The sequence below is a fragment of the Calypte anna genome, chromosome 23 (assembly GCF_003957555.1).
Source record: "Calypte anna isolate BGI_N300 chromosome 23, bCalAnn1_v1.p, whole genome shotgun sequence".
Lineage (NCBI taxonomy): Eukaryota > Metazoa > Chordata > Aves > Apodiformes > Trochilidae > Calypte > Calypte anna.
In genome coordinates this window covers 3,166,175-3,192,906 of record NC_044268.1, presented here as the reverse complement: position 1 = coordinate 3,192,906, position 26,732 = coordinate 3,166,175, and the positions used below count along the sequence as shown (strand labels likewise).

General features: G+C 55.9%; 1 protein-coding gene across 1 annotated transcript; it reads right to left on the bottom strand.

Annotated features, from left to right (window-relative positions):
• Positions 1 to 218: 218 nt before the first annotated feature.
• On the bottom strand, positions 219 to 24,740 carry COL8A2 (collagen type VIII alpha 2 chain). Its single transcript, XM_030464369.1, has 3 exons — positions 24,699 to 24,740; positions 8,182 to 8,361; positions 219 to 3,856 (listed from the first exon to the last, which is right to left on the bottom strand). Exons 2-3 carry the CDS (start codon positions 8,342 to 8,344, stop codon positions 1,935 to 1,937), a joined length of 2,085 nt encoding a protein of 694 aa, XP_030320229.1. The 5' UTR covers positions 8,345 to 8,361; positions 24,699 to 24,740; the 3' UTR covers positions 219 to 1,934.
• Positions 24,741 to 26,732: the final 1,992 nt, after the last annotated feature.

Here is a 26,732-nt window from a genome sequence, read left to right as displayed (position 1 = left end):
TGTAAAGAGAATCCCCATGAGGGGACAGTCCAGCCCAGCCCTAGCCAGGCAGTAGCTGGAGCACTGGCTGTCCAAGTGGACATTTCTTCATTTCAGGGATAGGTGTGTTTGTAAAGGGAAGCCCTGGATGGCAAGAGGCAGAAACACAGGACAGGCTTAAGGAGGAAAACAAACAAACAAACCAGAAACAGAAAAAGAAAAGGTGTTTAAATATCTGTTACAGTCCATCTGCAGAGCAACCCCAAGTCCCATTCTTAATACGTTTCTTTGGCCATAGAACAGGCTTTAGGAGAATTGAAGGGTAATAGTTGCTCATCTGGTGACCAAATTGTTCTTTTTTCTCAGGGATGTGTCTTTGCAGAGGGACATGCAGTGTAACACGTGGGGCTTGACTTCAGCAGCGTGCTACTTGCCTGGGATGAAAAGAATCACTTTACTCTAAGTGCAATCATTTTTCTACCATGAGAAAATCTGCAAAGCAATAAGGTTCAGTTGCTCCCTCGAGCAAAGGACAGAGCAGCCAAGTGGTCAGTGTCTGTGCCTACCTTTCCCAGAACCTTGTAGCTCATACTCAGGTCAGTACCATTTCAAGCATTAGTGAGACAAGTGGTAACAACAGACAGATGTGGGGTTTGTTTTTTTTCTTTTCTTTTTCTCTTTTTTTTTAACCTAGGTCACAGACTGGCACCTGCAGTGGTGCACTGTTACAGGTACATATTGCACTAGACTTGTAAATAACATTGTTAAGTAGATAATAGCACCGTTGCAAAATGACTGAATGGAAAGTTAGAACAAGCACTATTTTTTTTTGTTTTTCTTAATGAAAAGGTCCCCAGAGAAAGGAGTGATACCAATGCGAGAGTTTACACATCCCAAAATAGTGAGACAGTAAAAGCAAGTTGTCCTTAAGTGGCACTTCCAAGAAAGCATAAACTAAACCTTCTGTCAAACCAGGCTGGAAGCACCATAAGCCAGGCTTGCAGTGCCCTCCTTGTGCTGCCAAAGAATGAGATGTTCCCGAGGCCAAGCAAGTCTCTGGGCTGCAAGGAAGCAAGCAGGGCAGAACTTCCCCTTGGACTTTTCAGATGAATTAACCCCAGAGAGGATCCTTGTTCATCACAGAGTCCCAGCTTCCCTCAGTGGCTTTGGCACAGGCTGTCTGTCATCCTCCCAGATACCAGCTCCTGGATGGTTTTTATTCCTAAAGGTGCTGGGGGCAAGGGTTAGGAATAATATTTACTTCTTATAAGAAGGTGCTTATGCAAAATGTTCCACTTTTTATGATCATAAATCCAGCCACACTGAATCCAGAGTGAACCAGGGAGACTGCCTCAAAGCACAGTCTGAAAAAAATAGGCATCAGCGAGACTGGAGCTTGGGCATAGGATGGTTTGGGAAGGGAATTTCTCAACCCATCGTGGATCTCTGCTGCTGTACAGGATTGGGTTAAGTGCCTGGGACCCCTGTGCTGGTTAGCAAATATACCACCCATTACAACAGCTGAATTTATTTGACTAGTACTCAAAATGGGAAACAAGGGCACTGGATTATAGACCAGAAGGGTCTGATCTTCCAGACGAACCTCTCTGGGTCACAGAGCAGTTTACTGCAGAGCCAGATCCTTGCCATCCCAAGCACTTTCCTGCGTTTGATGTACAGTCACTAGGGTAAAATTTATTCCAAATATGCTTTGCTGAGGAAGTGACCCCTCTCCCTCCCCCAAGAAAGAAAGAGAGAAAGATCTCTCCTTTCCAATCACCCTCTTGACTCAAGGATCAAACAGCATGAAGCAAGGTCCCACGACAACGGCTTGCTCGTTCTTCCCAGTGATTTTTCTTCTTTCGTATCAATTTTAAAAAACTTTGTTATCAAAAAAAAACCCAAAAGACAGTTTATGGCTAAAGTGGATGAAAAGGAAACACGCCCAACAGCTGTTATGTGGGGCAGAGCAGGAATCCAGAGAAGGAGGAGTGGATGTATTCCGTGGAGTACAACCCGTTGGCTTGGTCCGAGGGCATTTGTACCCAGACTTGGTCGTTCTCCTTGAGTTCAAGCACGGCGCTGCCTGAGGCCTGGTCCAGGTAGCCCTTTTTGTACTCATCGTAGGTGTAGGTGGCGGGCACGTTGTTCTTGTACAGGGCCACCCAAACGTTTGTCCCTTTGACGTGCACGTGGTAGGCAAAGTAGTAGATGCCGGATACGGGGCAGGTGAATATCCCAGTGACGGGGTTGTAGGCGTTGTGCCCGTTGTACAAAGTCCGGTCAAACTTGACCGGCATGCCCGAGGCGGGGAAGGGGGAGGTGAGGATGGCGGTGAACGCGGGCGCGATCCTGGCGGAGATCTCCCCACGGCCGTACTGCGGTTTTCCCGGTTTGCCGTTCCCCAGCACGGCTCCCTCCACGCCACCGTCCGGCAGGTGCAGCCCCGCAATCCCCGTCTCGTCGAACACCCCCGGTGCTCCTGGTGGCCCAGGTGGCCCCGGTGGGCCCGGCGGCCCGTTCAGCCCCGGTGTTCCCGGCATTCCCGGGGGACCGATGGGTCCAGCCATGCCGGGTTCCCCCATTTTCCCCTTGCCAGGAACCCCGGGGAGTCCTGGCTCCCCTTTCAGTCCTGGTAACCCCTGAGGCCCCATGGGACCTGCAGGTCCTTGCAAGCCTGGGATGCCAGAGGGGCCCCTCAGCCCCGGCTGCCCGGGGATCCCCCCGTCCCCTTTTGGCCCGGGGCCACCCGTTAATCCTGGCACCCCAGGGAGGCCAATGAACCCTGGTTCTCCTTTGGGGCCCATTGGGCCGGGAGGTCCCTGCGTCCCAGGCAGGCCCCTTTCTCCTGGCACCCCTGGCTTCCCCGCAAAGCCGTTCAGGCCCTGGTCCCCACGCATCCCTGGCATTCCTGGGGGCCCACTTGGCCCGATGTCACCTTTGGAGCCGGGCAGCCCGTGCTTGCCTGGCAGACCCATGGACCCCGGGGGGCCCGGTGGGCCAATGATGCCAGCGGGACCTGGCTCACCTGGCTCCCCATCAATGCCGGGTTCCCCCTTATCACCGATGGCTCCTGGTGCCCCAGGTTGCCCACGGTCTCCTTTTAGTCCAGGCAAACCTGGCTTCCCATATCCCGTCGGGCCCGGCAAACCAGGGAGGCCGCGGATCCCAGGCTCTCCCTTTGGCCCCATGGGGCCCTGTATCCCCGGCACCCCCGCAGCACCTGGGACACCAATCCCATCAATTCCCGGGGGCCCTCGGGGCCCCATGGGGCCAGGCTCCCCACTGATGCCGGGCCCGCCGGGGGGGCCCATGTCCCCCTTCTCCCCTGGTGCTCCCGGCAGGCCGTCAATGCCGGGTTTTCCGATGCCGATGGGCCCTGGCGGCCCTGCAGGGCCAGGAGGACCCCCATTCCCCCGGGGCCCTGGGAGCCCTGGTTTCCCCACACCGTTCTCACCCTTCATCCCCCTTTCTCCCCGGGGACCAGGCTCTCCCTTTGGGCCGGGCTCACCCCGAAACCCAGGCAGTCCTGGGCCACCCTGGGGGCCCGGCTTCCCATTGACTGAGATCCCAGCTGGCCCCGGGAGCCCTGGGGGTCCGGGCAGCCCTCTTGGCCCTTGTTCTCCTCGCATGCCAGGTTCACCCTTGGCTCCGGGCATCCCTTTCATACCCGCCTTTCCAGGGAGTCCTGGGATGCCGGGTTTCCCAATGCCCGAGAAGCCAGGGGGCCCAGCAGGCCCAGGCTGGCCGTGCATTCCTGGCTTCCCTGTGCCCGGTTTTCCTGGGTATCCGGGGGGCCCGGGAGGTCCGCGTGGGCCGGGCTTCCCTGGGGGTCCTGGCTCCCCTTTGAGGTCCATGGGCAGCAGCGGTGGCATATCTGTGGAGAGAAGGGACACGAAGCTTTAGTGGCGTGGCAGTGGAGGGAGGAGCGTGGCTAGTGCGTGATGGCCTCGGGGTGTTAAAGCCAGGGGTCTGCCCTTGGAACTGTGCCCTGCTTTAGAAATGGTTTCATTTAAAAATGGCCGCAGTGGCTTCATCCGTGGGACTCTGTTGAGGCAAGACCTTGGCCAGAGCCCAAGGTACAAATTAAAGTCTTACTCATCCATTCCTCCGTGGAGAATGTCAGCAAGGCCAGCGATTGCCAGTGGCTCTGGCAGTGTTGGTTGCTGATGCCCTACTGTGGGGGGTTTTAGGAGCTGGATTTAAACCTCCTGCTGCCTCATTTCTCAGCAGCCTCGAAAGCACCGTGGGATTTGGCTGCTCCTGCCTGGGTTCAGCCAAGGGGATGGCAACAGAGAGCAAAGACAGAGATAATCCCTCCATCCCATCCCTCGAGTCCAGGGCCTCAGGAGACCTTTAATCCTTTTGGATTAAAAAGAAAACTCTTGGACATGTACTTCAAGACACTGAAGAGGTGATTCGTGCATGGGATAAGACATGCCTGCAGCAATGGTTGGCTCAGCTCCTGTGTCCAGCAAGGCAGAGAAAAACTCCCCAAAAAGAAAAAAAAAGGGCTGAGGATGGAGGAAAAGCCAATAGCTGCGAGGGAAACGCAACCTCAGTTAGGTCCAAATGAGTCAGCCCAGCTGGGAATAGACTGTAACCACTTGACATTTAAAGAATTTATAGAGGTCTTTTGCAAACGGATATAAGAAAGAAACTAATGGGCTGAGAGACTACAAAGCTGAGGAGAGCCAGATTACATGCCCACCACAGCTCAGTGCTTAAAGCACAGACGTGAGCATAAATAAATCCTCGGGGCCAGCCCAGGCAGGGTGTCACTTCTCACATGACACTGGGAATGGGTGAGAGGATAAATCTGACAAGTTTTTGGGAAGCTTGAAATGAAAGAAATATTTGTCAGTGGCATGTCCATGGGACTACAATTCTAAATGTGAAAGGCAGAGGAGAGAGGGTCTGGACAGCTTGGGCAGATTTGGTTAAAACTGTTGGATGCTTGGGTAAAACTGTTGAATGTTTCAGTTGGGAACAGATCTACAGGAAAGCTTCTGGGATGGGAATGGATCCCATCTGGGGCAAAAGCAGAGCAGGAGGCAGTGAGCCCCGGCATGGCACTGAGGAAGGGACAGGGGGTCCCCAAGGTCTGCCCAGCCCCCAGCATGGGCATCCAGTGCACTGAGCCAGGCCTGGGGAGCATGGACACAGGAGCTCTGGAGCTGCCATCACAGACATTTTCTCAGTGGATGGGAAAAGATTAGGGGAGATTTGGGACACGTGAACAGAATAACTGCAGCAGCAACAGGCACAGCTCCGGAGCACCAGGCAGCTTTACCTTTTACCTCAGCAATTAGCTGAGGCCACTTCCAAGCCTGGTGCCTGCTTGTTTTTCTTTTGGGAATGGAAACATTTTCAGAGCTTATCGACATATCAAATCCTGGCCTGCATCCGAGGCTGTAGCAGAGGTCACTTGCCTTTGGAAATTAAGGGAAACTTGTCTGACACGACATTGCCACTGGATTTCTGCAAAGCTCCTACTCCTCGCCCCAGAAAATGGTGTGGGAAAGAAGGTGAGGGGGATGCAAAGTTTTGCACTAAAGCAGATTTCTGGGGTTTGAATTCTGGAAAAATTTTTGTTCAGAAAATCATTTCAATGTGGTCCCTCCTTTTTTTTTTTTTTTTTTTTTTTTTTTTTCTGGTTGGTTGGTTTTTTTGGTTTTTTTGTTTCTTCTTGCAATGGTTTGAAAAGAATTAGTTTTCTAGGACATTTTGCATGGAATCAGAACAAGGATCTACAGCTGAGCCCACGAAGGAAGGAAAAAGCACACACACAACTCTCACACAAGGCAGCGGAGAGAAACGCCAGGCGGGGGCTGCCAGCTCGCAGGCGGCCAAAAAGCAGACGGGAAAACCAAACCGGGGACGTTAGGAGAGAGAAACTGGGACATTGCAGCCCCAGCAGTATCCGATTTCAAAAGACCATGTCTTACCACAGACGCATGTCTCAGGGCCCTGCGTTTCACAGCAGCAGCATGGGGTTATGTGTTCCCCTCGAAGCATGAACAAAGCTGCCGTGAATGCTGATGCGGGGAGCCAGCTGGGGCAGTGGGAAGGGGAAGGAGCAGACACGGCCCTCGCAAGCTCTCGAGTGGGCACCACGGAGCTTTTCTCCTCCTGAGGGGTATGGGCATGGCCGGGTGGATCCTGCAGCCCCTCTGGAGCCGCGTTTGTCCCACTAAGGACCCCTGCACATCTGCAGGAGAGACCCAGCAGCCCGGACCGGCCAGCAGAGGAATGATCCAGCAAGATGGGAAGCGGTTCCTGGCCACGAGCAGCGGGGTCTGGCCAGAGCCGTCGGATGACACTGCAGGAAGGAGAGGTTGGCTGCTCCATGGCAGAGCTGGGCTCAGCTCCTTCCAGCACTGCTGCCAAGCTCTGTCTCGTGAGAGTGAGATCCAGAGGCTGACACGGCCCTTGCTGGGGAGCAGCGCTACTGCAGCTCTGTCCCCATCTCCCGCGGCTGCTGGGGCTCAGCTGCATCCCGGACTGCTGGAGCTGCTGGGAGAGGGGATGGGGCTGCAGGAAGCAGCCTGGAACTGGAAAACAAAGTTTCCCCATCAGCAGGAGCTAAGGGACATGGAGGCCTCTTGGCCACACGCAGCAATCAGCAGGGACCCAGCGGTGGTTTTACCTGGCTGCAAACTGCACTGACATGGTTCTAACCAAGCCAAACTAAATCCCAGTGTGCAAGTACCTGCTGCTAGGCTCTCAGCACTGTAGCATTTAGCAGCGTCTCCTGCCCAGAGCTGCCTCCATGCACCCAGGGAGTCTGGGTTTGGGTCAGAAAAGGTGTCTGGCACCCCAAGGGAGCTGACCCTGTCTCTCACTACATGGCTCCCAAGGCCTGATGGCAGCCCCCTGTCCTGGTTTGGGCCTGGTTTGGTTAAACCGTGACACCCCCAGGGCCTGGCCTGACCCCCAGGGAGGGGTCCCAACCCCGGGGCAGTAAGGGGGGAGCCCTCCCAGCTCTCTGCCAACTCGGGGTAACCCAGAGGGGCACGGCACGGCCTGTGCTGTCGCGGTGAGTCAGCTGAGCTCCCTGAGCAGGGCAGAAAGCCAGCAGGGATTTTCCTTGCCAAATTAGAGGTTAAGCAGAGATGGGAGCTCGGGTGGGATTCAGGAGGCACTGACTTCCCCAGACACAGCCCTGCAGCCGGTGGGTCAGGCTGCAACTGCCCCACTGCCTGCATCCTCCTGTTCCCATCTCCCTGCCTGTCTTCTCCTGATCTCAGGGGCCTTCTGTGCTCTCCTCTGCCTCAGTGTCTCTACACCCATGCCCTGTCTTACCTGGCAAAGCTCACACCCAAACTGCACCTTGCAAAGCACCCAGCACACCCACTTCTCTCTCCACCAGGGTTAGCAGGTGGTGCTGCTTCCAGTGCATGGGAAGAAGGGAGAAAAAAGAAGGAAAACCAGCAGGGAGATATTTGAATCCTGTCCCACCAGCAGCTGAAACGTTCCCGTGCTACGCTGGAAGGTTTTGTCTCTGGCTGGGATTCAGGGAGCAGCTTTGCAACAGCTGGGAAGGGGGCAGGGAGGTGGGGGGGCTTGTAGCATGCTTCAGCTCCAGGTTTTGCTGTGTGTTTTCTGACATATGTGCTGAGCTGAACTCCTGATAAGCCATTCAGCCCAGCAGTAAATCAGCTGCTGGCAGCCAAAGCTTCTCCAGTTTCTCCTCGCAGAGCCAAGACTTCAGCTCCCGGGAGGGTCTGTGTCTGTGTGAACCTGCGGGGAGGGCTCTGGTGCCTCTTCCCAAGGATCAAGAACCAACCCAATGGGTTCGGGCACCTGAACCCCAGCACGGCAGGGGCTGGTGCTGGGAAAAACCTTGGGGAGTGCTGCTTTGGGTGTCGAGGAAAGGTCTCTGGCTGGGCTGGCAATGCTGCACAGAGCACATGTTGCTGGGTGGGGAGTGATTTACCGCGTGTGGGGTTCCTGGTGGCTGCTCTCCAAGGGAGGGAATGTCTCTCCTGCTCTCCTCTCAATAGGCTGGAGCTCAGCTCCAGTCTTGACCTCTTTCCTTTCCCAGCGGGTGTGAAATGCAGACAGGGGAAATGGAGTAGGTGGAGGAATGGAAAAAGCCTCACCGGGATGGCTCAAGTTTAGCTGCAGCAGGGGATGGCGGCTTCTCCCTGGCAGCCGTGGCCCCGTGTCCTCCCACCCCCCGCAGAGCACGTCCCTTACCCAGGTACTGCCCTTTGCCTTCACGGAAGGGGGGTCCCAGGGGTCCCTTCACCATGGGCTGCATGTACTTCACTTGGGCATAGCCCCCCACGCCTCCTCCTGCCGCCGAGCGGAGGCCGACCACCAGCACCAGCACCACCAGCACCGCAGCGTCCGGCACCATCCTGCTCCCCACTGCTCCTGCGGACAAAGTGACAGTCAGAGCGGGCACCCACGGCCCTGTCTGCACCCTCTGTCCCGTGAGGATTAGCCAAGACCCAGGGAAGGATCCGTGTGAAAGAAGGACTCCCCCAGATTTGCCTTTTTTTCTGGATCACAGCTGTATGGAACGTGTTACCGTTCCCAACACGCACCAGTGGGAGATGCACACGGGAGCCCTTGGGGAGGAAAGCTCCCAAGTGTCTCACACAGGGAAGCTCAGGGGAGGAAATCTCTCAAGTGTCTCACCCTCTGCCTTAAGTGCCTGTTTATTTAAAATAAATACTCTATACAAATATACTTAAACAACTTTTTCTGCGCCAGCTCCACGCGTGGAGCTGCAAACAGATTGATCTGCAAAGAACATTTATTTTTGGAAGCTTAAATAGCACGTGATACCAAAGACCTCTGCTGTTTCTCTCTCTTCTCACAATAACTGACCGGTGGTGGTTATTAATGAGAATTAATCTCTCTGCCTCTCCCGCTGTGGAACAGGGGCAGGGCTGCTGTGCTCTGGGATTTGATCGGAATTTCCTGAATTGCTTTTGCTGAAGCAGCAGTGAAGAAAAAAAAAAACAACCCACGCTGTAGACGGGAGGAAAAAACCTAAAAAGCCCCCATATTAAAGCAAATTAAGTAAAGGCTGAGGGGGACCCCTGGCGTGGGATTGCTTGGCAGGTTTATGGGGGTCTTCAGTGCCGAGGCAGCCACAGCTGCTGCTGCTCCCCTGCCCAGTGTCCCTGGGGATGAGGTTGGTGGGGACAGGGACAGCTCTGCCACTGGTGGCACGGAGGGCCCTGTGTGGCTGCAGGTGGCCGTGACAGATGCTGGGAGATGCTCAGCTCTGCCTGTCCTGTCTGTGTTGTGCCCACCAGAGCAAAGCCCAGGGGACACACGTGACAGCCACTGAGAGTGGGCAGAGCCTCGCCAGCGTTATTGTTTTTCTGTCTTCGGGGTCGAGAAGAGGAACGCTTATTTTTATGAAGCATTATTTTACAAGGATTTGTTTAAGGGAAAAAGAATCCTCTTTTAAGGGATTGCAGCTGTAAAAATACAGTTTCTGTTAAATAAAAGAGGAGAACAAACCCCTGAATCAGCTATTTATTTGTTTTCCTTACCTGGTGTGACCCCGGTGTCTCTGTCTCTCACTCCCTCCCTCCCCAGCTCTTTCCTCCCACCTGGGCTTTATTCCCCCCTTAACCATTTTCAGGGGATGCTGTTGGTTGGTCCAACCTCAGCTCTTGGAGGGACAAAGGACTAGGGGAACCCAAGAGGACAGGGCAAGGGAGGACAAGGTTATCCTTCTGCTTTGGCTCTGGACATGGTTTCATTGTGCCCTGGATGTGAAATCCAATCCCCCCACCCTGCACCAAGGTGCCCATGTGTGACCCAGCATCTCCAGCTCAGCTCCTGTTCTTTCTCCCCAGGTCTGTATGGGTTGTCCCACCTGCCCTGGCTCTCCCTTGGGGTTATGGGGCAGCAAGGGGAGTCTGGCCTGAGCCCCCCAGGCACACGTCTCTGTTCCATGAGCAAAAGGGGTCTCTGGTGCTTTGCTGTCGCCTGCAGCAGTACCCAGCACCAGGGCAGGCCTCACATTACCCAGGCTCTCCAGGCAGTGATTTAATAAGAATAAAATGGAAACATCTGGAGTCTCATATGATGGATCAAGTGTGCACAACACGCCTGTGAAGAGGCTCTTTCATGCCTGAAATCTCCTGCATTATGAAATTATTATTAATCACAATGTGTGGATGTAAGATGTCCTAATCTCCCAGGGCAGGTTGCAAACGGTGGCTGGTTCATGGTGTGGCCATGGACATGGTGGCTACAGCAGGTGTCACCTGCCTGTCCCACGGGGCTGGGACCTCTGTGGTACAGCCGGCAGAAATCCCATGAGGAATCACTTTCCTCCTGCCTGGAGCAGGGAAGATGCTCTGGGGGCTCCTGAGCGTGTCCCCTCCTGCCCTGGCCTTACAGTGCTGCTCTCCAGGGATGCTGGAGCAGGGATGGTGCTCGGCAGCATCGCTCGTCCCCAGAGGGAGCAGCCAGTGCAGCAGCTCAGAGACCCTTGGCAGGGCTTCAGAGCAAGTGTCTGCTCCCCTGGCAGCCGGTGAGCAGACGTGTTAAAAACCCCTGGCACGCAATGAAAGCTCCGGCAGAGGGGAAAAAAATCTCACACTTAAAGCATGAGAAAGGAGACAAGAAATGTCACCTTGTTCTTGCAGAGGCACGGAGGCTCCAGCCCACGCTGGCCCCGTTGCTCCAGAAACAGTCTGTGGCTTGTGCTGGTCACCCAAGTGAGCTCCTGAATGTTCCCAGGGGCTGGGGGGCTACTGCCATCCACCTCTCCCCACATCTTCACCCTCTCCCAGCACCATCTGTGGGGCTCAGCCCCATGCAGGGTGGATGACTGTCCCATGAGCAGCACACCCGTGCGCTGCCCTGCACGCACAGCCTGGGCTTGTCCGCTGAGCTGCAGCTGATTTATGGCCCCTGTTATTTAAATATTAATTATGAGCCTGGCAGGCAGGCACCGTGCCTGCTCCCTTCAAGGCTAATTATTTTTTAAGTCAATATATGTGATCCACGGGGGATCAGCGATTGTGGTTGAAGGTCAGTAAAACGCAGAACTTGTTTAAACGCGGCAGTAAAAGCGCAGCCGGTGCTGGGTGCGGTGTGCTGCTCGCTGGCCCGCGCCCCAGCTCTGTCCCCAAATCACACCCAGGGCCACGGCAGCCCCCACGGGGGTTTGCAGGGTCACCAGGACAAGCCAGGACGGGGCTTCACACTTGAACCGCACGAATGGGCTCGCTGGTTTGCCTCATCCCTGTCCCTGGGAGCAGGGGACACGGGCAGCACCTCTGGGAGGGGTATCAGGAGCTCATCCCGCTGGCACCTCGCAGGCTTGCGTGGCCCAGGTGGATGCTGCAAAGAGAAAGCTCTGAGAAAGCAGCCAGGGTGCATGGGTGGGCTGGAGCAGCGCAGACTTGGACGCCTCCGTGTCCCATCGAGCTGCTCCATCCTCCGGTCATTGACAATAAAAAATAAAGCAGGGAGTTTTTCCAAGCCCAACACGGGGCTGGACTGGCTCCAGTGAGAGGTAGATGATTTCGTTTGCACTACACATGCCTTAAAAATAATAATAAAAGGAGTCAAAAACGAAAAGCGAGCTATTGAAAGGCAGAGTGAGCACGTTGTTTCCGTAGGCTGGGCTGCCAGAGCCAAAGGCATCAGGCAGCAGCCCGGCCAAGCAGCACCCGAGCACGGGGAGAGTCTTGGCACCCGCCCGGCCTTATATGCGCGACACCTGATCCCATCCAAAGCTGCTGTACACGCTGCACGGCCCCAGCCTCGCCCGCCCTCAGCAGAGGGAACAAGAAAACATTTTCCTTGACGAAAGAAAAACACCCCACCCCATCAGCAGGCAGCCGCCCCCCACCCCTGCAGCGCCCACACCCAGCCCTGGCACAGCACGGTGTGGTGTGGCACAGAACAGCATGGCATGGCATGGCACAGCATGGCATGGCACATGATGCCCATGGCACATGTTGCCCATGGCACACACTGCCCGTGGCACACACTGCCCACAGACAAGGAGCTGAGGTCTGGTGGCAATGGTGACAGCAAGGTTGGTGCTACTGGCTCGCTCCCACGGCCATGGGGTCAAGGATCAGCTCTAGTGAAGCTGTCCCTGGGGTTTGGTGGCCACCAAACCATTTAAGAGACCTGGATGGAAACCTCTGGGTCACCACTGGCTCAGACCTGGATTTGGGTAGAAAACCACAGCCTGAAGCCTCAGACCAGCCCCAGGGTGTGTGGCTCAGCCTGGCTCACCCCATCCCCAGGGTCCTCTTGCCAAAACACATTTGGGAATTCCCTTGGGCACACATGGAGGCCAAAGGGACCCACAGGACATGTCCCACCCCTCACCCTGGCCCCCACAGAGGGTTTGTGTACCCCCAGCTCCCCAGTCCCATCTTCCTCCCCCTGCCAGCCTCAGTCCCCCCAGCATACCAGACCGTGCAGCACTAATAGCAGGGTTGCCTGCCAGGTGCATAGTTTGACCAGCCGGATCACACACGCCAAACCACAGGTATTTTATGAGACGTTTCCTGTTATGAAGACATTTTTGTGGGGATTCATTTTATTTCTTCCCTTCTTCTTCCCCTCTCCTTCTCCTCCTTCTCCTCCTCCCAACGGGAGGGTGGCTTGCCCAGGGGCCAGCAGCAACACCATCCCAATAGCCAAAAGCTGGAGCAGAGCAAGGGCAGGAGTGAGGGCACACAGTAAGGACAGTGGGGCCATAGGATCCTGTCCCCTTCCCCACCCCAGCAGCTACCAGGCAGGGTCCAGAGCCCTCTCCTCTGTGCAGGAAGTTCTGCTGGGAAGTGGATGCTGTTCACCCCTTCAGGGTCCGTGGCCCAGATGCTGCTTTACCCCTGTGGCTCCTGTGCAGAAATAGCATTTTATATCCCAAAGGGCATCATGCAAAGGAATCTGCTGAGCCTGGGGGGACCTGCAGAGAGCATCTCAGGGAGTGGGCAGACAAGTGGCCATCAACCACAGATGAAGGGGGAATGAGTGATCGAGGAGCAGTGGGAGCTGCAGTGGCTTTGAGCTCCCCCTGTCCTAGGGTGCCACCTCCTCCTCCTATCCAAGGCCCCATGGCAAGCACAGCAGTGGTTTTGTCCCCTTGCTCAGCATCTGGTCATCCATCCACCCTCCACTGCTCTCGGCTGCTCTCTCTGCTGCCCATATATGACGGCAAATTTGTGAGCTGCTGCAAAAACTTCTTCTCAAGTGTGAAACGCCAAGGAACATAACCCCAGCCCCCACCCCCGCCAGCGAGCCTGGCTGCCCGGGATGGGAAACTGTTTATCCTAACAGTCATTTTATTTTAACGTCAGGGGTTGAAATTCTGTCTCCCTGGTTTTGCTGGTCTTTTGATCTCCATTTCCTCTCCTCTTCCAGCTTTTTAAAAAAACCCAGGTGAGCCTGCCTGCTCCTGGCTCCTGCTCACCCTCTGCCCACAGCCTGCCCAGACGGGCAGCCCCTGCCCCAGCAGCTGCCCCGCACACCCTTCCCATGCACATCCCACACACACCAAACCAGCTCCATCCTTGGAGCAAGACTTCAACATTTGGTGGGTCACAGGGCAAGAACCCCAGTAGGGTCACCCCGGGCTGCACCAGCCTCCCCCCATCCCCTGCAAACCCTTCCATTGTCCTCAGCTGCCACCTCTCCCCATCCCAGTGGGTCAGCCACAGCCCCTGGGGACTGGGCTGGCCACATGCACAGTGGTCACAGTGGCCACAGGTGACAGGGACCAGTGCCCCAGGCAGGTGCTGTGCCACCAATGGGCTCCAGGCACAGGGTCCCCTGAGCCAGTCGCTCGCTGCTTCTGGGGTTAGCAGCGGGAAAAATATTGTTTATGCTTCTCTAATATCTGCCTTCTGTTTTGCATTTGCCGTTTCTTCAAAGATAGGGAGCCGCCTCTGCCAAGATTCCTGAGGAGATATCCTCAGCAATGCTGACCACGCTCCCCACCACACTCAAAGAAAACAAATGTCAGGCCAAGGATTGATATGAAATAGTTTAAAAATGAGAAAAAGCTGCCTTAGAGCTAGGTTTACATTAAAATAAATTTCAGGAGCAGGAGCCTCGGCTGCATCCCTCCCGGCGAGTGGGAGGGGGTGCAGGGATAGAGTTACCTGCCGGGACGGTGCTGCTCCAAAAGCTGCCCTGGGCTGGGCGGTACCGGCTGCACCCTGACCCACACCGCAGGGCAGACGGGGAGCCCGGCGCTTCCCACCAACACCTCTCGGGGCAGCACAGGGACAGTGACCCCCAGCACTTCCCACCCCGGGTGCTTGCTGACCCCGCAAGACCCTTGTCTGCCACAGCCAGAATCCTCTCCATCCCTCTGCCCATCCCATCCCATCCCATCCCATCCCATCCCATCCCACCCTGAAGCTTTGCACCAGCTTTGCTGGCAGGGAGCTGCACACACATATCCATGCCCCGTCGAGGGCTGGAGCATGGCGCTTGTCAGGCAGCATTTTAGTTTATGCTATTTAATTTAATTTAATTTAATTTATGTGAGCTGATGCGAGATCCCAGCGAGCCTGAGGTGTTCAGTGGAAACTCTGACAAGACGCTTCCATAAACCACGCTCCCGCCGCCGGGCCGGCGCTGGCCCCGCGCTGCCGGCTTGGGTTTCAGGTTTTCCCCGTGCTCCATGATGAGGGATTCGGCGGGGCCGGCGCCGTCGTGGGTGCGGAGCTGCCGCGCAGCTGCGGTCCCCGGGCTCCGGGTCCCCATCCCAGCACTGCTCCAACACGTGCCTTCCCGTCGGGGCGGATGCGGGTTGGGTAAAAATCAGGCTGATTCCTTTTTTTTTTTCCCCTCAGAATTTCATTTGGAAAAAATTTGCCCGGCGCCATCACAAGATGTTTCAACATCGCTGAATCAGCTGTTTTGATTTTTCAATTCAAAATTTTTGTTGGTTTTTTGTTGTTGTTGTTTGGTTGGTTGGTTTTTTGTTAGTTTCCACATTTCCTTTGTCTCGGAGCCGAAAGCCTCTCAGGGAATTCCAGCAGCCTGGCGTTCCTGGGGATGACGCCAGAGCCCCTTCCCCTGTGAGCCCTGTGGCCGAGGCGGCAGCGAGTCCTGCAGACGGGTGCTGTCTCCCGGGGGGGCACAGGGAGCTGCTCACCCTTCCCACATGTCCCATCTCTCATAAACAGAGCTTCCAGCCCCCAGCAATGCCAACGTGCAGCTGCCTGCAGCCACAATCTTATTACCAGGCTCCCAGTTTCCAGAGCAATCAAGTACTGCATTTAATTAATCTACTGTCTGGGGCTACAGACCCCCTGCCCTGGCTGGACCCTGGTGCCCACAGACCCTGGTCACCTCCTCCCCCACCTCCTGCCCAGACTGGTGCTGGACCTGCTGGGGGGTTCTGGGGTTCAAACACCGGTGGTAATCAGTGAAGAATATGCAGAATATTTTGTTAGTGGAACCTATTTCTGTTGGAGGTGCCAGCCCACAGGCAGTGGCACTCAGGACTGTCCCCGTGTCCCCCCAGTCTTCTGGGGACACATTTGCTGGAGGAAGGGATGGAGCCCACAGGGATGGACAGAACCAGCCCTGGCATGGTCGGTGCCCTTCCGGGCCACCCCTCCTTGCAGGGGGACAGTCAGCCCCAGAGGACACATCCATGAGGATGCTGGAGGGAGCAGGGACACATCCCGGCTGTCCGGGTCAGCCCATCCCGGTGCTGCGGGAACACTGGGTGCATGGGGGGTTAGGGATGGGAGTCGAGAGGGGGGGTCTCTGTTCCCCACCCAGCCTCTGGGCTGCCTCTGCCAACATCCTGGCCACGCGCGGTGGCTATTTTGGGAGCTTTCAGCACCACCCAGAGAGGTGTCCGACGCTTTTATTTATAAACCCCCTGGCTCTCGTCCAGCTCCAGCCGGCTGCATGGAGGGAAAAGCCCAACGGAGCCAAGACAAACAGAGCCAGCAGCATCCTCGCACGGCAGGAGGTAGCGCCGAGCAGGCCAAGGATGCTCCAGCGGAACCGCCCGGCCCTGGGCTGCCCGGCGGGACGGCTCAGCCCGGCACCACGGCTCCGGGACCGGCACCGGTACCGGGCCGGCCACAGCACGAGGCTGCAGCATTGCCTGCACAACTGCCCTGGGTGGTCCTGTGTGTGCTGCAGCTGCTGGGGGCTGCCAGTGGGACCCCCTGTGCTGCCCCCAGCACCGGTCCCGTGGCAGGGACCCACGTGTGTGGCACAGAAGCACCCACGTCCCACTCTGGGTGCTGCAGAGCCACTGTGGGAAGCCCTGATGCTGCAGCTGCCCCCAGCTCCCCACCCTGGCTCCCCAGCTGGTACTGGAGGGGGGAATACCTTAAATACCAGCTGGGCCCAGAGCCCTCGTGCCCAGGGGCTGGGAGGGATGAAAATCCTGCAGCTCCCACGAGTTTGGGTGGCAGGAGGTGATGGTGACAGTCCAGCCCCATCCGAGGGGACAAAGGGGCTGCCCCACAGACGGGCTCCCCCCCTTGGCACTGGCTCCATCCTCCAGCAGCACAGCAACAATCAGGTTATTGTCAGCAGGCTGATGGGGACATGAGTGTGCTGGGAACCCAATGACCCCAGAGCTTTTTGCCTGTCCCACCAGCTGTCCCAGCCCCAGCTAATCCCCTAAGATACCCCATCAGCATGGCCACAGCCTGCGCAGGGGCACAGCAGCTCCCTGCCCCCCAGCTCCCTGTCATCTCCAGGCACCCTCTGGGGACAAAGGCTGCAGTGACACGGCCCAAGGTGGGCGCAGACAGAGGCACCACCAGCTCCAGTCACTTCAGGGACTCAGCTAATGGGGTCCATTTGCTGGGTTGTTCTTGGAATAACAAATTGTATCATCCAAAAAAGCCAAACCACAAAAAGGGGATGGGCTTGCAGCCCAGCTCACAAAAGCCCCTTGTCTGGAGGCCCCCTTGCACTCCCCAATTTCCCAGAAAAAAATCAATTTAACCAAAATAAGCAGCACACCCAGCCCTGGGCTCTCACACTCGCCCTATCAAACCCACCAGCCCATCTGGCAGCTCCCTGGGCATCCCCCAACCCCACCTCTGCCATGGAGCTGCTGACCTCTCCTGCTCTGGTGCCACCAAAACTCCACACACTGAGAGGGGAAGGGCAGCTCTGGCTCCATCAGGGCTTGTGCAGGAGTGGGGAAGAGTGAGCCATGGACTTCCCCACAGCGGGATGAAAGATGATGTTTGACACCTGCTAAACCCTCTAATCCTCCTCCACTCATCCCCAGCAGCTCTCCAGCGGGCTCAGAGCCCACCAGCCAGGGGGAGATGGATTTCCAGCACACAAACCTTGCTGGCGGCACTGGTGTGTGCTGCAGGGACCCATCCCAGATCTCAGCCAAAAGGATCCATTGTCTTCCTCCTGTTTTTAACTCCCATGTCCCACTCCTCTGCTGCTAGCTGGACCTCTGAGGTCACCAGGGAAGTGCCCAAGGTCACAGGTGCCCATTTGCACCCTAAGAGGAGGAGTTGCTGGAGGTGCCCAGCTGGGTGCTGTCCTGGGAGGTGACAAGAGGGGAAATGGCTGAAGGGAGGGGACTTAAAAAGACCCTTCCCAGTGGGGCTGCCCTCTAAAGGGGATATTTGGACCCCAGGGAGCAAACCTCACTCCATGCTGGGAGCCCCAGTGGCAGCTGGCCCCAGAGGGGTTTTGCTGTTGGGAAGGGGACCCTGCCATGCCTCCAGCAGCCCCACAAGAAGGTTCACAGAGGTTTGTTTCTCTCACAGCCTTTGTCTTCACACCTTCACATGCAGGGCAGGAGCACCAGCTGCCAAACCCTGACCAGCCCCTAGCACCCAGCCCTGCCAGGTGCCCCTAACTCCCAAACTCACATCAGTTATTTCCAACCTGACACCTCAGCAAGTCTGCTTGGGTCTCAGGCCAAGTCTCATCCCTGGACCAGCTGCCACCAGCCAGGGGACTCAGACAGAGAGTTTATGTCACCCTGTACCTCCCCCCCATGCAGAACCTCACAGAACATGGGCGCCAGTCTGGGACACAGCCACGCTGGCATTTTCCTGACCTTTTGAGGACAGAAAGGCCTGAGCTCCCACATCCCCTGGGAGCACAGGATGCAAGGGGGTGGCTGCCAGAGCCCCACACCCAGCTGTGGGCAGGAGGGTTGACCCCAGCATCTCCCAGCCGGGTGCTTGCCCAGAGCCAGGGCCAGCGGAGCTCCCATCCTCACAGCTCGGCTGCCGTGGGACATGCTCTCCCTGCATTCCTGCCCTAAGTACCACGGATTTGCTGTGCTTTATGAAAAACGAAAAGAATGTTTTAAATGAAATTAATTCTTACAGACCCAAGATTTCATAAAAGTGCTGCCTGGGCACGGTTTGGCACTGGCCTGCTCCTGCTCTCTGGGGGCAGGAAAATACCAAGCTTGGTATAAAACAATTACAAACTGATTGTCCAGCCCTGCTTACAACTGCTTGGAGGAGCTCTGGGTTCTCACCCTTGCTCTGGCTTCTGTTTGGTGGTAACATCAGTCGTGGTCTTCAAGAGACAGAGACGGGAGGATGCGTAACAGAACAAAGCACGGGCAGATGTGACCGGGCACAGGAGCGGAGATGGACACCACCACCACCACATCTCACACCAGGGCCCTGCCACATCCACTTCCCAGCCACCATGGCACAGCATGGCACAGCCAAAGTGTAGGTGTGACACAGATATTTCTGTACCAGGAGAGGGAAGGAGTGAGTGGAGGTTGGAGAAGCGGGTGCGGAGCTGTCAGTGTTCAGTGCAGCCCCAGCTGATTCCTTTGGAAGCCAGGGGTGGTTCTGCTGCGGTGCTGCCTGCTTCTCCCTTTCATCTTTACTTTATAAAGCCAGTAAATTAAAACCACGAAGCTGCCCAAACCCTGAGGCAACACTCTGCTGTCCTGCCAGCCCCTGTGCCAGGGAGCAGCTCTCGCTCATGGCCGGAGCACTCGCAGCTGCTCTGACCTTGTTATTTATGTAATGCAAAGCAGCATCCTCATCTGTTCATGCATCATCCACAAGACAGCAGCCCAGGATCCCTCAGCATGACCCTCAGAGGTCCATGGGCTCACAAACCCTCGTGCTGCCACAAGGCAAGGGGGATGCCCCAGCCCTGCATCACCCTCCTTGGTGCGGTTTGGGGGCTGCTCACCCCACAGGCTGTGGACTTGGCCTGCCTGGCTGGTTTCAGCCTGACCCCTTCAGAGCCCAAAGCCTCTGAAATAAAAGGCAAAGAAAAGACAAAAGTATCGCTGCTGTAATCCAAAGCCGGGACCTGCAGGGATCTGCCTGTGGGCTGTGAGTGCCAGACTGGCAATATCAGGAAATATGAAGAAATAGCAATAAAAGTAGCTTGTTTCTCTGGGGTGGCTGGCTGGCTTACAGGACACTGGAGCAGCTGAGAAATACCTTCCTGCAGTCATTGACAACGCATGTTTGAGGCTGGAAATATGCTTGTCTGGCAAACACCCACATGTTTAACCCCGGTGGGTGGCAGCAGTTCACCCCGAGGGTGCCAGAGCAGAGCCCAGGGCTCCACAGCCTCCTCAGGCACACAGGCAGGGACCTGGCTGCCACTGAGCCTGAGCAGGACGTGGGGATGATAAGTGGCAAGTGTTGAAATTAAAGCCACAGGGAAAGCAAAGGAGCTGCTGCAGCTCCCCTCGGTGCCAAGCCTCCCAGTTCCTTATCAGCGTTTCCCTGGAAAGGTGCCTGTGTTGTCCTGACACCAAATACTCTCCCTGCAGCCATCCCCATCTCCTCTGTGTCACTTGCAGCACCCCATCACTCCAACCCTGATGCACACCCTGGATTGAGGCTCTTGCCCCTTGGAGCTGAGCCTGGAGCGAAGCCAAAATCTCCAAAGAAAAAATGCAGCCAGAGCTTCCAAGTTTTGTGGTAAAACCACATGATTTTGATGGGAAGCCATAAATCAGTCCCAGGCTCTCTCAGCCTCTGGTAACTTCTTAAAACAAACCTGGGCTGAATTTTAGGACTTGTAATGAAATCAGAAAGCAGGTGAATTGGCCGCAGGCTTTCAGCATCTCTGTGAGCATCGTGCACAGAGCAGCCTCGGATGCCCTGGATGACCCCGAGCCTTGGCTGAAGGGGCTCAGCTCTTCCTTAAAGATGGAGCACAACCAAAACAACTTCCATGTCCTGCAGGTGAGAGGTTCATGTCACTTGTGCCCCGAGCACTTCTCCATCCCTGAGGGAGCACTGGGACCTGCCTGGGAACACAGGACCCACCTCCCCACTCTGCCTGCAGCCATCCCTGCCTGGGGTTTTGCAGCAGAAGGGGTAAATCCTCACCTGGCTGTGGGCATCGGGGCAGTTATGTGAGGTGGTCTGGCCACAGGGTCTTGGGTTTCGGTACAAAACAAAGAGCAGGCTCTTATTTGGCTAATGTGCCTCCGAAGAAAGGCTGTATCCTTGTTTGCTCCCACTGCTGCATTGTCTGTGGATAAAGACAGGGGACAGATCTCATCCGATACCAGCAATATCATCTCATCCATCTGGACAGGGCTCTTTACGAGACCCTGCTTTAGAATTTAGATCCCTGGGAACTTGGAAGGCAGCAGTGAAACAAAACCCTCAGCACAAACAATGAGGAGACTCTCGGCAACGGCCGGAGAGATCTGCAGGGCAGCACTGCCAGATCCCAGGGGTCCAGCACTTCTGAGCTGCTCAGGTTTGCAGAACTTTCTATGGGTTTGGGGAACTCCTGAGGCTGCATCCTGCCTGGGGAAAGCAGAGTTTGTGCTGGGAATGCTGCACTTCCATGCATGAAATGGGGACTCTGTCCTTTGGTGAAGCATCCCCAGGCTGGGAAAGCCCTGGTCCCACTGCTCTGCACCCACAGCAGATGGACATGGACACTCTTCTCCTCCTCCCTGGATGCTTCTTGCCAAGCCCTGTCCTGGACAGAGGCGTCTGGAAGAGCCTTTGAGGACAAACATCTCCAGATGGCCCAGAGGGACAGGCTCAGCCCCAGGGAAGGCTGAGGCGATGGGACTCGGCTGCTCTGCAGATTTTGGCTGCAGTGTCTGCCTGTGATGTGCAGCTCTGCTCCATGAACTCAGCTGACACTGGGACTGGGCCACAGGAGTGCCCTGCAAGATGGGTCTGGGGATTCAGCAGGAACCCCCCTGTAGCCACCAGGCAGGCAGGGATGTGGCTTTGGGGACAAAAGGAAAAGGGAAAACAGTTTATGGTGTCTGTGCCCCAGCCCAGGTGGCCAGGCAGCTGAGCCCTGATCAGGAGGGGACAGCCCAGGACAGCCAGGATGAGGGGTGTCACCCTGGCTTCACCTGCCAGCTCTGCTCCCACAGGAGTGCTAGGGACACAGCCAGAGTCCCTCTGGGGACACAGCTCCTCTCCCCAGAGTGTGCAGCACAGGGAACCCCTGTGGGTGAAGGAGGGAGTGGGCACGAGCCAGTGTCCCCCTTTGCCTTTGTTAAGGCAGTTAATTAGGCTCTTTAATTAGCCAGTGACTGAAAACATGGGGGACTGGGGAGGCTCAGAGCCAGCACATGCCCAGCAGAACTAAAGGAAGGGGCTGAGAGGGAGACAGTTCAGTGTCTTTTTATCCCTCCCCCCTGAACTATCAGATTTTATTGTTACAGGAATTTTCTTTAGAGGAAGGGAATGGAAACTCTGTTCCTTCCCGAGCTGTGGACAAACTGAAATAGGAGAGAAGGGCAGGGAGTGTGTGGTGCTGGGATGGCCCTGCAGCCCTCTCCACCAGGGCTAATGCCTTTCACAGGTGCCATTGTCTGAACCCCTCAGTCCATCATCCCCCCAGGAGGAGCCCGATGCTGCAGGGACAGAGGGAGGACAGATGAGACTTGAGGCCCAGGCACAGGTGGTTTTGTCACTCACATCTCGGATCCCAAGAGGAGCCAGAACTTTAAATCCAGGCGTTTTTTATCTCCACCTTCCCAGGAAAGACTGCAATGCCTGCCAGCAGCCCCGCGCTGGGATGCACCACGCAGCGCCCACATCCCGTGATGGATCAGTTCTGAAAACAACACCCTGCTAATCTTCCTCCTCAGCAGCTATAAAACTGTCTCTCCAGTTCTTCGGAGAGGATTTACAGCCACTCAAACCATCCCAGAATGTCTGGTGGGCATCAGAGCCCTCTGGGGCTGCTGGCCCCATACCTGGAAGTACCCTGGCAGGGGGCAATGCCCCTGCACCTTGCAGCTCCCAGCTGCTCCACTTGGTATCCCCCCAAACTTAAGGCTCCTCAAGGGACTTGGCAGCTCCCCAGGGCTGTGCCTGACCCCTGGAGCCTCTTGCAGGGGTCCCAGCCTGGCTGGGCTGAGCAGCACCCAGAGGGGGAGGGGGTTTCTCCACAGTGAAATGGGCAAATCAGCCTCAGAGCAGCCAGTGGAGGGGAACCCTCTGGCAGCGTGATGCTGGCACAGCCCAGCCCTTCTCTGTGCTGGCATGTGGCCTGGGGACAGGGGGCAGAGGGGACAGGGCCCTGTTGAGCACAGCCAGCAGCTTTGGTCTGAGCCTTGGTGACAGCCCCAGGAGAGGTGAAACATGAGGGGCAGCATCTCACCCCCCACCCACCACTTCACCTTCCCATGTGGCTTTCTGGGCCTGTGAGAGTCCAAACCCTTTTGGTGCTGAGAACTGGGGCCACCCTCCCACCCCCTGGCACATCCACACCAGGTCCTTCCAGCCACAGAGAAAACACCAACAAACACTTCCAGCATTGGGCAGTGGGAGTGTGAGGCTGCCCCCATGCTCCCTGCACCCCGTATCCGAGTGGGAAACCAAAAACCCGACGCAAGGCGAGATGTGCTGAGCCCCTGCCAAGAGCCACGGACAGAAATATCCTTGATTTCACCAAGGTGTGAATAACTTTTGACACTTCTAGGGCTTATTGCCTTAAAAAAATCCCCCAGCAGTCCCCATTCACACTCTACGGAGCTGTGTTTCATATGAATGGAATATATGAATCACTGTAAAGAATTTAAATGCTTCCCCGTACAAAGAAAAGCTCCCTCCCCGCCTCTGCTCTTGCAGCCAGGCTCTGCGCAGCCTAAAACAAAGGCATGGCAGGAGATGGGGACAAATCCCAGTCACCAAACCACTGCTTCTGCAGGGCAGCTGGGTGGCAGGGGCAGAGAAGGCTCAGTGCAAGCCAGGCAGAGCTGGGCCCTCCACCACTTCAACCTAAACCTATTCTCCTGGCCATGGCACTCATGTTTTCCAAAATCCTGCTGAGGTCCTGACAGCTCCCAGGTTCATGTCTCCGTGTGCCTTTCATGTTTCGGCTCAGCTCCCAGCCCTAAATGCCCATGTGCAGATTGGAAGAAGCAAATAAAGAAAATCACTTTATTGCCATTCCTCTGCCCAGGCATGCCGGGACAACTGGCTGCCTCGCTGCCAGGGGGATGGGGTCAGCCTGGCTGATGGAAACTGGGCAATTCTTCCTGCCAAAGCCTACCAGTTTTTAGCAGTTTGGTTTTCGCTGCTTCTTTTTCCCTTCCAAGTCAAGAGGGAGACGAGGAAAAATGTAATGGGAAGCCTGGCAGAGCCTGGCTGGGTTTCCAGGGGGATGTTTCCCCTGGCATCACTGCCTCTGCTCTGAGCATTTGGTCATGTCCGCAGCCTGGCAGCACAACAGAAGCCAAGACAGGGCTGGGGGCACCTGGGGTCTGCTCCATTCCCCCACAGAGCTGAGCCAGAAAACCCAAACATGGCCAGAGATGGTCCCAGAGCCCCCGACTCCAACTGCCCGGAGAGGGGTCACAGCCACCAGCCCTGCTGCCAGCTCCATGTCCTAAATTTGCAGGATCCAGCTCTGAAAGGAGCAGCTTTGTTTCCCAGTGTCCCTCGCAGACAGATCAAAATGCATTTTTACAGAAGCAATAAAAATCCCAGGAATTCACCGGCCTTATGATTTATTAAACATGTTTCTTATAGCAAAGCTGCCCATAGATGAGAAAAATATCTCCGGTAGGTTATTGCCTTGCCTGGGGCTACCATACAGGGGGGGATCTTTCCTGGATTATTGGGGACAGTCAAAGCTGGGGACCCTGGTAGATCAGGAGACAACTAATGCCAATACTCTCAAAAAATCAAGAAAAAATCAACAAATAATTAAAATAATCACCTTGAATTTCCCAAGGTGTTTGTGGAAGGAGCTGCCCTGCTCCTGTGGGTGCCTGGGATGGGTGCAGATGTTTGCAGCCACGGGAGGGAACAAGGTCCCAGCAAGACCCAGGGCATCGTGCCGCGCCAGCGTGCCAGCAGTGGCTGTCCCAAAGGTCATAGCACTTTCCCCAAAACACTTTTGTTCTCACAAACTTATTTTGTAACAGTGGAAAGAAAGGGGGAACCATTCAGATGCTGCTCGGTCTGTCTGGTTCCCGACCACGGAAAAGCCTCTCGGTCGGGTTCCTGGGGAACGACAGGCGATTAAAGTGGGTCAAGGGAAAAAGAAGGGATGACAAAAGGGAAAAAGAGCTCAAGAGAAGCATGCGGGCTCGGAGCTCGCCCGGAAAGAGGCGCTTGGAAGCGCCCGGGCAATATTCCCTTCTGCATGGGGAAAAATAATCAGAATTACCTGGACTCATGATTGGGAAATTAAAGCGATTTTCTCCCGTCCGAGCCCGACGCGACCCGCGGGAAGAGGCCAGGTGAGCGGGGCGACCCGGGTGACCGGGGACACCAGGGGGGAGCAGGGCGCGGGGACCCCGGCGGAGCCCTTACCTCGGCGGAGCGCGGATCCCGGCGGAGGGCGGCTGGGGCGGGCAGGGGCTGGCGGCGGAGCGGCGGGACGGGACGGGACGGACGGGACGGGACGGGCACCCCCGGTGCGGGGCGGGGAGGGGCGGGCCGGTGCGGGGCGGAGCCCGGCGGGGCGGTGCGGAGCGGATCGAGGTGCGGGGAGATGCGGAGCGGGCAGCGCGGAGCCGGGCCGGCTGCTGTGTTTTCCTCCGTTTTCCTCCTTTTTTCAATCTTTTCTTTCTTTCTTTCTTTCTTTCTTTCTTTCTTTCTTTCTTTCTTTCTTTCTTTCTTTCTTTCTTTCTTTCTTTCTTTCTTTCTTTCTTTCTTTCTTTCTTTCTTTCTTTCTTTCTTTCTTTCTTTCTTTCTTTCTTTCTTTCTTTCTTTCTTTCTTTCTTTCTTCTTTCTTTCTTTCTTTCTTTCTTTCTTTCTTTCTTTCTTTCTTTCTTTCTTTCTTTCTTTCTTTCTTTCTTTCTTTCTTTCTTTCTTTCTTTCTTTCTTTCTTTCTTTCTTTCTTTCTCTTTCTTTCTCTCTTTCTTTCTCTCTTTCTTTCTTTCTTTCTTTCTTTCTTTCTTTCTTTCTTTCTTTCTTTCTTTCTTTCTTTCTCTCTTTCTTTCTTTCTTTCTCTCTTTCTTTCTTTCTTTCTTTCTTTCTTTCTTTCTTTCTTTCTTTCTCTCTTTTCTTTCTTTCTTTCTTTCTTTCTTTCTTTCTTTCTTTCTTTCTTCTTTCTTTCTTCTTTCTTTCTTTCTTCTTTCTTTCTTTCTTTTCTTTCTTTCTTTCTTTTCTTTCTTTCTTTCTTTCTTTCTTTCTTTCTTTCTTCTTTCTTTCTTTCTTTCTTTCTTCTTTCTTTCTTTCTTTCTTTCTTTTTTTTTTTCTTTTTTTTCCCTTCCTGCGCGGAGGTCCCGGCCAGGCAGCACTTCACCGTTCCTCCGGCGGAGGAGGGAGACTGCGCGCAAAATACATCAATAAAAGTTCGGCCCCCCCGGCCCCTATGTGGTGGGACCAGCGGGCACTCGGCCCCCTCCCCTCCAGCCCACTGGCACCACCCGCACCCCGGGGCCTGCATCCCTGGGCCCATTCTGCCCGGTGCCCTGGTGATGATGATGGCAGCAACATCAGACCCAGTGGTACCAAAAGAGCCACTTTGGTCTTGAAAGGCCCCACAGATGAGTGCTGCCGGCCTCCAAAACTGCCCTGGGAAGAGTGAGTTGGGGTTCAACCTTCTTACCCCCTTCTTGGGCCATCTGGCAGCCCAGGCCCTGCTCCTCCAAACCCACTGCCTGTTCACTTCCGAGGGCACAGGACCAGTCCTAGCAGGATTTGCTTAACCTGTTGCTCTGTCAGAGGGATCTCAGCACCCCAAAAGTCCTGCTGCCTTGAGCGGGAAAGTAGGGAAATGTGTGAAGCCAGGCCCTGCTACCTCCTGGTTCAAATCCTACAGTGGGACAGAACTGCCCTGGTTCTGCAGGAGCTGGAGGCTGGAGAGCATCCCCCCTTCCAGCTTTTCCCAGCCCCCTGTGTTGCCCATTCCCGGGCAGAGGAGCGATGCTGTCCCGCTGGCAGCCGCGTGCCTGGCACGGCCGGGACCCCTCTGGCACTGCCACACTGCTGGGGGGCACGGGCCGGGGTGCAGGGCCCCACTGTGCCCCGAGAGGCAGATTAGGGTTGCTCAGGCAACGGGCACGGAGAAAGCCCGTCTGGATCGAGGCCGGCGGGGCGCACAAGGGTGTTTGTTTTCTGTATTAAGCGCCTGAGCAAGGGGGGGGGGGGGGGGGCGTCAGACAGCTAATCCCCCCTCAATGCCTCCCCTCAGCGCGGGGCCGGACCCTGCTCCCAGGAATGCTGATGTGCTCTGCCCCGCCCGGGGAGATGGGGCTTGGGGGGGCCACCAGAGCCGGTCCTTGTCACAGGCCACTGTCAGCAGGTTCGAGCAGCCCTGAGGCTGCTCCCGGACACTTCTGAGCCCGGTGACTGGTCGGGGACCGCAGCCCCAGAAACTGCTCTGCCTGCACCTCGGCC

What these genes read in the sequence shown, in the direction of transcription:
- COL8A2 (XM_030464369.1), bottom strand. Translation starts at nt 8,344, where the DNA reads ATGGTGCCGGACGCTGCGGTGCTGGTGGTGCTGGTGCTGGTGGTCGGC. An exon ending in AGGCAAAGGGCAGTACCTGG is followed by an intron (nt 3,857 to 8,181) that starts GTAAGGGACGTG and finishes TTCTCTCCACAG; the next exon opens with ATATGCCACCGCTGCTGCCC.